General features: G+C 41.4%; 1 protein-coding gene across 6 annotated transcripts in view; it reads left to right on the plus strand.

Moving 5' to 3' along the window:
• LOC128755062 (adhesion G protein-coupled receptor L3-like) overlaps window positions 1–15,150 on the plus strand; it is a 136,053-nt gene that overhangs the window by 23,088 nt on the left and 97,815 nt on the right. For 5 of the 6 annotated variants that reach the window (XM_053858268.1, XM_053858270.1, XM_053858272.1 and 2 more), the window contains exons 3-4: window positions 3,110–3,222; window positions 10,791–10,951. In XM_053858268.1, coding sequence (XP_053714243.1) covers window positions 3,194–3,222; window positions 10,791–10,951 — 190 coding nt within the window. In that variant the 5' untranslated portion in view covers window positions 3,110–3,193. The remainder of the gene's footprint in view (window positions 1–3,109; window positions 3,223–10,790; window positions 10,952–15,150) is intronic. The other variant, XM_053858271.1, reaches the window with a different exon arrangement.

A 15,150-nucleotide genomic window follows, 5' to 3' on the forward strand; every position in this document is an offset into this window, starting at 1 on the left:
GAGCACACAGATTTCAGGGAAGCAGTTTAAGGCAGATTACAGTGATTAAAAGGGATTAAGTTCTTATTCCTTTGTTGATAATAGGCAGCTTCAAGACAGAATAAAACAGTTGAAACATTGCAGAATACAGTGGAAACTTGTGTGGTGGTTCACCTTCCTTTGAGTGGGATTCTTGTGTCACGTTGGCTAAATGTTCATGTTCAAATTCAATTCAGTTCGAGTCAGTGCGATTACTGTACCATGGACGAATGGTACTCCTTTAAACAGAATGCTGAATTAGCCTTTCCCCCGCTTCATTGCTGAACACTAATTTCAGTGTAAAGCATAGCTTCAGACGGTTGGAGTAAGTGCACAATGACATTTAATATTTAACAAAGGGACTGAGTTTAAAAAAAAAAAGTGAAAAAAAAGATCAATCTGAATTGTTTTTTCCTGTGTGTGGCCCGACATAGATTCATAAAACGCCTGAATCGATTATGTAATGTCGTTATGTAATGTTTTTTTCTGCCATGAGTCATACAGTAGTTCGAACTGGAACGTAAACACTATTGTTTTTAATTACATGAGGCAAAATAGTACATTTTCCTATTTGCAATGTGTACGGCAAAAGAATCTCTTCCATCTTTAAGCTAAATTCGTATAATCGAATATCGAACCTTTACTCTGAACTACTGTAGTTCATTAAAAATATTTATTTAATTTCACCTAAAGCGCAGTTCCTCACTTCTTCATTTTTCAAGGTGCTTAATGTCACACACTGGATTGCGTTGGTAATGAATCAGCCTTATTAGCCTTATTTCCTCTGCTAAGGAGCTTATGTTTTCGCTGCCTCTTATTTGTCTGTCTGTGTTCAAAGTTACTTGAATAATTAAGGATAGATTTGTATGTAGTTTGCAGGAATTGGGACAAGGAACAAATGATTCCATGCTTGGAGTGACCCGCCTCACCTTCCGGATCAAGATTTTTTTTTTTTTTACGGATGCTTTGTCATTGTGTTGGGGCTGACTGGCGTTGACTCTGTCTGAGTGCTTTTCCAGTTTTTTAAAACTAAACATAGAACAGCTTTCTTTCACACCGTGATACCTATGTGATGTTTCATCTGTAGATGAACATACGGAAGAGCATATTAGGGCAGCTTTAAAAGCATTTTGCTGATGTAAAATGATGCATAAATCTGCATAAACTTGCAAAGAAACCTGCATCAAAAAGGTCCACTGTTTGAGCCAAGCTTAAAGTGAACACTGTTATTCTGCCATCCGTGCCAATAGTGAGTTTATTGGGTGCGGGCCTCTTGCCTGACATGACTTGGGCTATTAGCTCCCTGATATCTGCACTACCTGGAAATGGGTTGAAGAAATGGATGGATGCAGCTCTAAAAGGCTTTTCCCCAGTTTTGTCTTTGAGCTCTTGACATCTACCTGCTCACAATCTATGACACTCAGTTCCAGAATTGACCTTTCAGACCCAGTCCTGAGTCTTCTGAAAGACTTACCTGAGGATATCAGGCAAAGACATTCCAACAACATGTCTGCCCTTTTTATAAGCGTGTGCAAAATGTATCATTTTATTTTTGGTTTGAAACACATGGGGCAGCACACATGCATTCCTACTTATCCGTCCGTGATTTTTCTCGAGCCTCCTCTGGCTCTTCTGACTGCCGCATCGTCTTTCTTCTCTGGCATACTTTATTTCCTATTCCCCGTTTATCCACCTCACTCCATCTCCACTCTAACATCTTTGCCACTCTCCATCTTGGAGGGCATGGAGAGTTGATTAGACTTTCACATTCAAAAGCTGAGGGAGTCTGAGCAGCAGCTGTGAGGAATCAAAACAGTGCTGCCGTGGAGTCAAGGTTTTGAGCGGCGGATTTTCAGGGCGAGTTTGGTGCATCAGATTTCTGCAAGCGTGTTCACAGCAGCCAGGGTTAGTCATGCGAAAGCTGAAGCGGTCTGGTCAAAGCTGGAGTCTCCCCAGACCCATTTTTCTGACGGGCAGAGAATGTCTAACATGGGAGGAGAGGATGAGGTGCTCAGCCTGAAGCTTTGAACTAGTTCAGAGAGGAAACCATGTTTTTATGGGCATCTAGATCGCAGTATTGTCGGAATACCAATGAGAGTCTTGTGTTAGATTATAATGTATATTGTGTAACTTGATGGAAAATATTAACGTGCTACAATGTTTTAAAAAATACACATTTAAAGAAATTACAGAAATATTTTTTTTTGTCTCAGAGCTGTGAATGTATCCCGATCTGATTCATGATTTCAAAACGGAGTATTTAAATCTGTTACATGATTATCATGATAGGAAAGCGTGCGAACAACACCAGACCTTGCGATGAACCGATGCGGTCGCTTTTCAACCGAGGGCTCCAAATTGACCGAAACTTGTCACAGTGATGTGGGGGTGACCTATACCTTAAAGGCTACAGCATTCTGCACGTCTCAGCTGCAAAGCCTCACAAAGGATTTACAAGCAGTGTTGTATGAAATAAATTGCCTTCCCAAGCACTTGTCTTCGGGGCATGATCACAATTGTGCACATTCCTACGGGGGACCGATCCCTCATCCACATATCTCTGACCCGTTTACGGGTGTGTAGATGTGTGTGTTTCTTGCGGGCATGCCACACACTGGATGTCGAAGCTTGGTAACAGACAATGAAATGTGTGGAGACATGACTCGAGTATTTTTCTTTAAAAAGAAGGTTCGAGTTAACTTATTATCCAGCACATGCTTCAGTTTGGCTACGTGCTGCCAACATCAAGTCAACGCAAATCAATTTGATCTTGGATGTATTTTGGTCCTCCTGGGGCCCACGTCTCACTGAGGGACTTTTCACTTTTAATCACGTTCCTTGGCTTCAGCTGGACAATAATGAGGGCAGAGTTCTGATTCACGCTGTTCCCGGGGTGTGTTTGTTAGTGCGGTGAATGTGAGGTTTTGTGTGGGCTTGTCTTTCCCTGCGCCACAAGTGGAGCTGCCACCAACGCTGCACTTCCTGATTAGTCATTTATCCAGCTCCACATAATGAAATTAGCTGTCTGTGTCTCTGTTTGTGTTTAACGCTCACTCCAATCAAAATTCTTCCCGCCTGCCTACCTTTGCAGCGCCTGGTTCCCGCTTCCCCAGCGTCACCCACGCATCATGGCCTTGCACCTCCACTCACACACAGGAGGGCTTTACTGAGTTGGATGAACTTTCCGTGGCAGGCGAACTGGAGGTAATTTACCGTGGCGCGGCGGACACATGCCATTTTGCTAAACACGCTGCATGGCCCCCAGAGCTTTGCTGTGCTCTCCAACCAAGCACGAATGAGCAGGAGAACAGACAGAAGAATGGAGAACAGATGAAGTTGATAAAACTAGTGCGATGTGCCAGTGTTTGTACAGGGTCATGCAGGTTTGAGTGTGTGTGACTGTGTGTGTCTTTCTTCTTCTTATGGTATCTCCCACCAGCCTCCTCCACCTTAACATATCTGGTGCATCCTCTCCAGTCACACCTGGCCTCTTCATGTCCACCTGCATCCATGAGGTTTTTCTCCTTTTTGTTCCTCCCATCCTTAACATTTGTTGTCCAGCTACCCGTTTTTGGTCTTACCTTTAAAGGATAGAATTGTCAGAGGGTGTAATGGATCATCAGGGGGACTCGAAAGTCTCAAGGCGGAGAAGTTGATCTACCTTCTTTAGATTGATCACCTAGATTAAAGTAGTCTGATCAAATGTCTACATTTCAAGGCTGTTAACCAGAGTAAGTGTGAAGTCCTTGAGGATGTGGCGGGGGACGCAGGAACCGTAACACAACAGCCACTGCTGAAAACCTCAACCATCCATTCGCTATTGCAGCACAGAGCAGAACAAATGGTTACGCCAAATGAAAGAAGGGATCTCAGGAGCAGAGCAGTACCAAGCTAGCCGTCTGTCAAGGAAGAGGCCACACCTCTCTCTGTGTACCTTTTAGGCAGAACAGTTTCCAAGGTGGCGGGTGGTCACATTGAAAGCGCGAGAGATACTTAATATAGGAGGGTGTAACTCGCTACTGGGGCTAGTAGTTGGCTTGCTGCACTTGAATGGTCACAGTAGGGTCACAGTGTGGAGAGGAGGAGCAGAGCAAGTGGATAACAATGACAATGACAACTTCAAGGGTGAAATAAAGGATTTCTGGCTGGAACAACCCCCCACACCCAATTCCCTGCACCCCAAATGAAACATGGCCATTCAGCGTTATTGAATTGGTGATACTAAAAATGCAAAATGTTCACAAATATGGACTTCATATTTATGGCAGTGATTCATACAATATTTGAAACATCTTTTTTAAAAATCATTTGTGGAGGCATATTTTACCATGGCGTTGCAACACGTCCACATGCAGCAGAGACCCTGAAATATTATTGAATAAATACAAATAATAATTAATAACAATGCTGGAATAAGTAATCGTGAAGAGGATGTTTGTCTATGAACTGGCCCTGAGGCTACTCTCATGGTCCCATGTTGGACATCTATAGCAGGAGCCCAGAAGTATTCCATACAGTCTGAGAGGTGGCTCTTCTAAATCCTCGCTGGAATCGTATTTTCCATGTGCTCAAACTCAACTCCCTCATTGTCGTCCGGATGTTGCTCAACTTTATGATAGTGCGTCAGTGATAAGAGGACATGAACATGAAAACTCAGGATTTAACGGTGGCGAGCGTTCGATGTTTCTTTTATGTCTCGATGAGAAAATCACTTCCATATCAATGAGTCATGATGCAGCATCAGCGTTGATAGATTTGAGGCTGATTGACAGTCATTTCATGTCATAGCAATTATCCTCATTCGTCACTCTTTGTCGGCGCAGAAGAAAACAAGAGTGCCGGACTTGTTTAATGGCTAAACTGTTGCTGGGCACTGCTCGATTCAAACCAAAGTCATTTCACTTGCTTCATTAGCTGAACAAGCCGAGGCCCAGCATGAACAGAGACTCCAGAGAGTCTTACCTATATGACCTACTTCCTTGTCATCTGTCCTCGCTAGCAGTTTCATTGCAACTGGTCGTGGCTTTGTCCTCACTCTCTTTCTCCTACAGTCATTTTCTTTCTGTCAACGTAATGCAATAATATTAGGAGGTAACATCCAATACGGTGGTTCGATCAAGCCTTGTGTTTATTCCGACAGAACACACCTACACACACACGCACACACATGGACTTATACCGTGATCCTTGAGGGGACCTCTCATTGACATAATGCTTTCCCCAGCCTCTCGCTGTTAGCCTGTTAACCATCCAAAACAAACGGCTAACCTTAACCATGACTCTGTACCAAATGTTTTCATCCTGAAATCGAGGCTAGGAATCCCCACAAAGCAAAATGTCCCTACAAAACTAAAAGTGTTTTTTTTTTCCAAGAATTAGTCCCCGCAAGGGTAGTTATACGATTATACACAAACATCCTGGTGTTATAAAGGAACAAGACGCTGGGTGGTCACAGAGTGGACACTGGCGCTTTATATTAAGAGGGCACCTGATATCTGATATACAGGTGACATTCCTGCAGGTTTGGATGTATGTGTGTTGCCGTGTGTGTATTCATGCGTGTGTGTCCGCATGTGACATTTGTTGACAAGGTAGGCCTCCCTGGTCAGCCCTCATTATAGAAAGACTCTCCGGATGAGGTGTGTTGTGACAGGCAAGACTCGTTACCACACATATATGGCACACACTCACCGACACTCACATACACCGACACACACGCTGTCACGATCAAACAATGTAGGACTGAATGAAGAAAAGAATGCTGTTGTTCATGCATTGACAGGTCTATAATACAAGAAGAATATTCTATTATCATTACTACTGTATATAAGTCAAATGTTATCGTTCATGTGGTTGTTGGGAGCTATTGAATGTGGCAGAAGAAGCGGAAGACTGTGACTTACATGGTTGCTGTGAAGAACAATTTACTTGTTGTTTATGTAGATCTTTTATAGCTTCAGTCTCAAAGGCAAGTTCTCCTTTACATCTGCTAGAATGATGAAACAGCCGCAAATGCATGAAGAATGTTTTGGATTAAAGGGAGTGTTTGCATTTGTTAAAACATGTAATTCATCGGTGCAACAGCTTCAGATGAAATTCTCCGATTACTGAGATCAGTAACGTGCGTCACTGCTGGGCTCCCAACTTATTCTCTCCAGTGGACAAGTTTGGGAGTCATTAGTTGGGCGGTCGCTGCTCTGTTTTGCCAAAATAGTGAAGAAATTGGATGTTATTTCTCTCAAAAATACTCCTGACCTTTTGAACAAGTGTGTTGCTTGATATATGGTGAGCAACACAATCGCCAGACTTCCCTGCAGTTATGTCAGTCAGGGAGGCCTATCACACTAAAATGAACTCAGAACTACAGTTCATGGTACAATCTGTGCAGTATATTGCGATATAAATTCTATTTTTCTCTAAAATATAAGAGGAACTTTGCTGTGCAGAGGAAATAGGGTGTTCAGTGAACTACATAAAGGGCTGTCTCAGTTCACTAGTTTCATTAAGTCTGGTGTATGACTGAGAAGATCCCGTTTCTTTTTAAAATGACCTTCTTTGTGTAATCATTTATCTCTGCTGACACACTGAAATCTATTGGGACGAGAATCACTTACAATAATGGCATGCAATATGGGAGGTGTAGTTTTCTCCTCGTTGGATTTTCATAACAACCATTTGTGCCTCATGCTACAGCTGAGCACATTTATTTCCAATAAATCTCAGCTCTGGGAAGCTTTCGCCAGAGTTAAGTGTTATTCCTTATTTCCGGCAGGACATTTCATTCATGTGCTCACCATGCCTGAATGAGCCACCCATATGTCCCTGCTATCGTCGCCGTTACTGCGCGGTTATTTATAATTTAATAACTTATCAACACATTAGGATAATGAAATGAAACAGGCTAGCGATTCAGGGCAATGCTCCGGGCAGTGTGGACAAAGGAGAGGGAGAATATTTCAGCAGCATCAGTAGAACATATGGGAATATGTGCTTGTATGAATAATGAAAGTAACTTGGAATTCTGGACTGCCTGTGGCTGGCACGCAACCATTGTCTGCAGAGGCGCAGCGAGTGTGGCGGAAATGAAAGGGTTAATTCACTGATGAGAGGGTTGGTGGCGGAGCATACGGGGTGATAGAATTGCCTTTGAATAATGGAGGAGAGGAATGCTGTGGCTGGTGGCGTCCGGCCATATGTCAGTGAGCGTCTCGGTGAGGACAGCTGGTCATATTGCTCATGTTCGACCGACTTAGAGCTCAATCAATCAGAATAGCTGCGTGGAGTTGTTTAAGCCCAACATGAAGAAAGCGCTCGCGTCTAATGTGCCGGCGCTGTTGGATATTTGTGAGGATCTGCTTCTGATATAGGATCCACTCCCCGTCAGTCCACTATTGAATGTTGAGTCAGTTGATGATGTTGAAAGTGGAGCCTTTGGGCTGATGTTGAAGATGATATAACTTGAGTCTTCAGGTGATGAAAGCCATCTGTGTCATGGGGAATCTTCAAAACAAGTGCACTCACTGTCATTGTTTGTAGCGGGGACACACTTCACTTGAAGATTTTCAGCAACGCTTTATATCGGGGAACACATGTTAACTATCGATGGACTAGTTACCTGCCTATTTACAGTCAATAATCCGTAAATGTGGTGTTAAGAGCAAACTTTTGGTGAGTAAAATGTAGTCAGCAAAACCAGATACTAATAAGTACTTTACAATGATTCATTGCAGACTAATAAGCTGCTAATTCATGTGCAAATAAGTTGTTTATTTATAGTAATATAGGTTCCCTGTCATCAAATTTTCAGCTAAATCATTGAGATTGTTTCATCATCAATGTGCCGATTTGTTTGTTTTTTTAAGATATGGTCTTATGTCATTCACTTTTACATAGGTACTCAGAATTATTTGTGTTTGTTTGCAACTTAATTCATCATCTTAATTTTTAATTTTACACCTATTACTTTTTTCTTTTTCCTCAAAAAACATTTGGATGGCTTTGTTATGACCTTCAATTGTGTTTCTTTGTCGACTGTTATCTTTCAGTCTCAGCTTTATTATATCAAACTTTCTTTTTTAACTTGCAGTCAGGATTTTTTGTATTCTCCCCTACTATGTATCAAAAAGAAGTCAGACTTTAGATTTTATCATTTGAACCACTTATTACAAAAGATTTTTCTTGCATGGCTGCCTTCACAGATCACTTGGAACAATTAGTGACAATTACCTAAGCGTGTTTTTCTAAATTAATCCAGCTCCTTCCTGACGTCGTCATAGTGACAGCTCAAGGATGAACTGAGTGGGGAAAAAAACAAAAAAATTGGTCAAAGCAAGTGCTTTTTGTTCAAATGTATTTTCCAAACAGCAGCATAATGGCAGTGGTAATTGCAAGTTTTGCTGTCAAAGACTGTGTACCTGCCACGGCAGCAACACAATTGGTGCATAGCTAATTAAACTCCACTCCTTTGACACATTTTGATTTGGAAATAAAACATGCTGTGAACATTAGTTTTGTTTTTTTTAATCGCAAGCCTAATTTATTACCGAGTCCTATTTTATTTTACTTGCATCATAACATTTAATAAATGTATACATGCTTTTATATGTTTTACATATGCTGCTCTTCAACGTGTGGCGAATAAGTAAAAGAATCTTAAATGAATGTGTTAGAGCGTTATTTTGAGACTATTTAAGTCTCAAAATAATTTGTTCACTCTTCCTGGCCTCCTTTGGTAGGTTTGCTTGATGCATGAGGCGAATAGCGGGACGTCTTGTTGACAATCTCTTAAATTTATAATATGACTCACACAAGAGTGAGTGGAGCACATTGTGCTCATGTTATCTGGGCTGAGCCTGTTCAGACCGATTTATCGGCTGCAGTGGACTTATGCCTCAAGGTGCCTGTCTGTATATGTTCCGTCTGCTGGACAATATGTATGCCGCTTCATACGTCTGGGCTCCATGGAAATCCAACAATACAACAAAATGCACATTGTTTCCGTCAAGGTTGGAGGTATAGCTGAGCCACTAAATAGGTTACTGAGTCGGAACACTGGTTCCCGAGTCCCTGGGACAGTATGGTAACAGTATGGTTACTTGCGAGTAACCATACTGTTACCATACTACTTGAGTAGACATAAAAATAAAACATGTGTTTGTGCTCAGTATTTATTTTCATATACTGTATGATTTAGTAGGGCTGTGAATCTTTGGTTGTCTTACTATTCTATTATAATTATTCTGCCTACGATTCGATTTTTTTAGGTGTCATGATGCATTACGATTCAGTACAGTTTAAGTAACAGTTTACATCCGGAATTCTTATACAATAGAAAATCAGATTTTCCGTTAATGGAGATAATCAAGAAGCCAGATGAATTTCAACTCACTTTTTTATTATTCATTCATTGTCCTGTCCTTCAACACACACTTGCGTACAGACAGAAATTCTAGTTACAACCTCTTGAACTCAAAAATGAATCACATGTAAAATGTAACAGTCACATGACAGATACAAAAATGTTATCAAACTGCCAAGTGGTTCATAAAATAAAAAATAAATAAATAAATAAAAAAGAAATTTGAAAGTTGTTATGGCTACAGGGCTAGGTATTATGTTATCTTTGGTTTTATTACACACTGTGGGTGCAACATCTTTTGTGAAATGGCTGCAAGATGGAGGTTTTCTGCTATCCAAACAGACAGTAGACCCATCACTTTCTTGGTCATTTTTCATTAAAAAAAAAACCACTATTATTGTTTGTTTCAGTAGCAGTTGCAGGCCTTAGCATCTCTAGATGGAAAGGCTTATTTGGTTTCTTAGATCTGTAGTTTCTTAGTTTCTTAGAGAACTTCTTCAACATTTTTATCTGCCTTTTTCTCTTTTCATGTCCTCCTCTGACTCCCTTGTTTTTCTTTTGCTATTTGTTCCTATGGGGTTACAGTTGGTGCCGGCTTCCGCAAGGCTGCTATTGTTCTGAATCACTGTGCTATACGCTTGTTGTCCATAGAAGGACTCGATTGCCAAGTTAAACATTCTTCCTGGAGGACATTTTGGCCTTTCCTGACAAGGTTTAGGGGGTTAAAACATCAGTATCATTATGGCATTATGGCAGGTCCCCACAAAGGCGGTGTGGCAAACGTAGGTCTGTGTTGTCCAGAGGAAGTGGCTGGAGCTATTGTCTGAGACTCTGCCCTGCTTGAATTGTATGGCCACACTGATCAATAGTCTCTGTTACACATGATATATTTCCCATGGCTCTGGGTGTCCACTCCACACTCCATCTGTCCCCGGCTGTTGCACACTTCCTGGAGGACGGCTTCACTGTTCTCTATATTCTAAGCACAACCCAGAGAAACTCGTGTTTTAACGGCTCCAATAAAGATGGTAATCAAGCACAAGTAGGTCTGTGCGGGAAAAACGCCTTTGTTAAAATGCAAAACAAGTTAATACCATTGGAATTTGATGAGAGCGGAAAAGATTAAAAGACAGGAAAAAGACTGTAAATCATCCATGAGTCCAATTAAGTTTCACTTGTCAGTAATCATTAAATGCATTATTACGATGCTGCAGCTCTGTATGTGGCTGTAAGAGTGAAGCATTACACTCTTGCTCTGGACATTTCTGTACGCGTGGGAAGGAAGGTGGCGGTGGGAAGGATGATTGTTTTACGACAAGAAAGGATTTTAAACACACTTTTTTTTTTGAATTTTCAGTGGATTCTTTGAAAAGCACCGACCAACTGACCGCCTTCCTTTTGCTGTTTCTTGCAGGTCTATATGGTGTTTCTATCAAGTCGCAGGACCAGCTGCGTGTCACAACTTTCCTGAGGATCAACGGGAAGTACCCTCATCTACTTCCAGGTTTACCTTTGACGTCATGTGGACCAGATGCCTACTTTTCGTCTCGGTCTTGTTTGCTCCGTTGGCCATTGGTAAGTGACACCAGCACACCAGGTACAACCAACAAACCAAGAGGATCCTGTTTCCCTACGCAGTTGAGGCGGACTGGTTAAAGCACACTGTGGGTGGATATCAGCAGCTAATAACGCAACAACCAATAACAATAGGATTACACTTGACTTTGGAGACACAAGACAAATGCATGAGCAGGTCCAAGTTTCAAGTCAATGTTTAGAGGCAATAGAGAGAACCAGATGGGAGACACCAAGCCTTCAGTTTCTGGATGAAAACTTTTATGTTGCCGATGACTTAAACTGATATGGAATTGCTATCCATTTGCTGTGTACATGATGTGAAAAAAAACTTTATTATTTATTTTGCAATACAAATAAAGAAAATCTTACGAGCACAATCCAGATAAACAACAAGTGAAAAAGAGCTGCTTGTCAGCCGCACATCATCCAGTCATTCATAGTCGAGCTACTCGGCTACCTGCTAGTTTTGTTCGACTATGCATTGTTATTCAGGTTCTGTAGTCCGACTAAGAGTAATTCAAATTTCTCTCTTGTAGTCTAAGCTGTTGACAGGCATTTTGAAAGTCCAAACTTAGCAATATTTCTGTTTTCTGAGCCGTCATGTCGCCACATTCGGTGAAGGGCAGTGAGTCTCAAACTCTTCACACACTTTTTTAGAGATATTGGTCGATCATGAGTGGTGGCTTGTCGATCAAACCACCACTCATGAAAACATTGAAAAATACCCAAATAATGATGCTTAAGTGAGAGACGAGATCAAAAAGTGGAACCCCCCCGGTTGCAGTGTGACTCCTTGCAGTATGACTCCAGAAGCATTTGAACACTGACCTATTCATGATAAATAAAACCAATGAATGAAAAGTAACATAATGTTTAATGTTCCCTCAAACTAATAACACTGTATGAAAGTCTTGGTTCGGCTTCTCATTGATTTAGAATTCTGTAATTATTGAATTTAAATCTGACTACCAATGTTAAACGTGTTCCAACTTTGTTTCAAAATCCTCCTACATGATGTTCATTGTACTCAGTTCTTAAAAAAAAATGAGCTAGCTTTCTCCCCTTCCTGGTTCTGGTTAGCTCTTCAAGGTTCCTCCAGAGCTCTGGCCCACTTAGAGTTAATCCTTCAAATGGTTGCTGTCAGTCATGGTATGCGGCTAGTGCAGTATATCTCCTCACACAGACGGCGGTATACATATTGCATACCACTTGAAAAAGGGCCTTCCTACTAAGAAAAGAGTCTCCTAGATGCTGTAACTCATGGAGGGCTTGATTTGCTATATATATTTGCTGTATATTCATTCAATGTGCTGTAAACCGAATGGTCATTCTCTGGATCTGGATCTGTGTCAGTCTGATTCTTTGAAGCCTTTGAATTTGTGCAACCAGCTTCTCTTCTATTTCACTCCTTCATCTTGCTGAGGAATTTTTGCTCTACATATGTAGTCTGAGCTCTGACTGACTAGCTTACCACAACCTGATGCGGTGAATGTCATCTGATACGTGCCGCTTAAAACGCATGGAAGCTGTGACCCTGTTGCCCTGAATTTTTCACAATATACTGACATTTTATAGCATGAGCTATAGTATCTTTGTAGCAGTTTGTCGCTCACAATCGTGCCACTCCATTCACTTCACATGTTAGACACTTACTTCTGAATTGCGTTAAGTGTGAACGGTTAGCCCAATAAGGAAATAATAACGGGCAAAAGTAAAAGACACAACTGAAGTAGTGATGCACCCGACCAATACCGTTGCCTACAGGCTTTGGGTATCGGCCGATATCAATCTGGTACCAGTGTAAAAGTATATACCTTCTTGCCGTGCTGTGGGATAACAATGGTCATGGTTTGAGTAAAAGGCAAACATGACAGAGCTCCATATGTCCACTGTGAAGCTCAATGTAGAAACTGTCACGTTCCCCGATCGTTTTCCATTTCCTTTTTATTTGAAGTTTTGTCAAAGTGTTCTCTTGAACATATTTACAGGAGAGCACACAGTGGTTCTAAAAATTCATCAAGGCAACTAAATCCATCATGCTACACACATACACACGACATACATACATACATATATACAGGAGTTGGACAAAGGTGTTTCCATGATTTTGTCCAACCCCTGTACATAATATCTACTGTTCATCCTGTCCATCCAAAGCGATACATTCAAGCACTTTATTTTTACGATCTCATACCGTTGCCTGCTGTAAATATAGCAAAGCTAAATGCTTCTTTTGTTGGTCTTTTTCTGTGTTTTGTCTTCCTCATATTCCTATTAAGTCTGTCACCTTGTGGGGTCACTCCCACCCCTCGAATGTCCGCTTTGCACATATTGGCGTTGTCGGTGTAAGGAGTTTCCATACTGCTGAGCGTTAGCAGCTAACGCTGCCATGTTATCGTTCTGAAGGGCACCGCGTGTGAGGATGATTGTCTCCAACTTTAAGAGGCTGGTGCACACCCAATACCAGGATCAGGATTAGTGCATCCCTAAACTGAAGGACTAAGCAGAATAAAGGCATGCGATGCATGCAGAGTATTAGCTAGAAGTGCTACACAGAAAACATAATTCAAGTTAGCTGAAGGTGAACGGAGGATGACTGACAACACGGATGGATCACACAACAAAATGCGAGTACAATTGTAAATGATTCGTAGCAGTAGCGCAGTGGATGTAAGAGAACTGTCACCTCACATTATCTCCTGGTTTTATGTCTTAATAAGGTTGCAAGCGTTTGGCTTGTCGCTTGGCTGCAAAAGTCCTTTTATGAAAGGCAATACTGCAGGGTTTACGAATTAGCATGTCGGAGATTTTACCATTTTCATCCTGTTAAAGAGAAGGTAAAGTTTGGATAGATTTTCATACTCCTTGGGTTGTATCTGTTAGCCGCTGGCTCAATTTCAAAAATATTTTGCTCCAAAGCAATCTTCGGTTGGTGATTTCAACTTGTGTCATTTCTTTGTTATGGCCTTTTTTGATGTGCGCCAGAGAGCCTCTTTTGAATGACATGAATAGCAGCCAAATATTGGACAATTTTGGTGCTGTCAAGCCATTTCAAATAATCTGTTTCTTTTGTGAGAAAAGGCCCCACGCTTGAAACTCATGTGGAGAGCTTGCTAGGTGAGACTCCGGCCAAGCTGTTTGGCAATTTAAGTGAGAGATCACATTTTAAAACTCTCCACGATTCTGACTCTTGCCTTTTCAGTTCCATCTATCAACCTCCTCACCACTCTCTTGTTCTTGGCCCATCTGTAAAAATCAATATCCTTTTGTTTCAGCCCCTCGAGGCAACCAGAGTGTCTGAATAAGATTCTCTCGACGTCGGCTGCCAACCTTCTGTCATCACGAACACGACTGACTCATTAACATGCACCTGCCCACTCACACCTCACTGACTTGTAATGCATTGTGGGTGAAGGTTACAGATAATCTAGGTGTTTTTTTGTTAGTTTTCTTTATAAGTAGCGTGTCACCTGAAATGTTGTGTTTTCCACTTCAACTCGATGTTGGATTTGAATTAGATTGTTATTAGACTCTGCTAGACTGATGAAGCTTCAGGAAGTAGGTTTTAAATTATATTGCTTCAGAGTTTCTACCACGATTTTTTGAAAATGTGGCAGTGCCCCCAACCACGGAACGGGATATAGCCTATCAAGAAGTGACAGAGAAACAATGAAGTAGAGGGGAAAGTTTTGACTTTTATTGAATTGAAAAAAACATTAGTTTTTAAGCATGAGAAGTAAATCTCTCGACTATCTGCAGCCGTCTTCATGTGGTCCATCTCTTCATAAGTCTGGCCAGAATGCACGACTTAGTCAACTTTAATTATGTAAGTCTTTTTGATGTTTCTTTTGTGATTTTTTTCCGTTGAGAGTCACCGTGATCATGTCCACCTACATGCTATCCACTTGGTCCTATGTTTCCACCTGATTTTAATGCATTTGGTCACGGGAGATTTCCTCTTTAAAAAGTGGTCTCTCAATTTCAGCCGTGGTGGTGATCCACGCTACTTATAATATGTGGTGGCGACCGTGTGCTTTGTGAAGCACCATCTGTAATTGCGACTTCCTGTATTTTTTGTTCAGCGATAATTCTTATTCTAACTCTCCATCAATATATGTATCATGGTGGACATGTCCTCGATGTCCCTGCCTCGCCCCTAAAATGGCTGGGATACGCTGCAGCTTCCGAGGACCCAA

The sequence above is a fragment of the Synchiropus splendidus genome, chromosome 2 (genome assembly GCF_027744825.2).
Source record: "Synchiropus splendidus isolate RoL2022-P1 chromosome 2, RoL_Sspl_1.0, whole genome shotgun sequence".
In the NCBI taxonomy this organism is placed as follows: Eukaryota; Metazoa; Chordata; class Actinopteri; order Syngnathiformes; family Callionymidae; genus Synchiropus; species Synchiropus splendidus.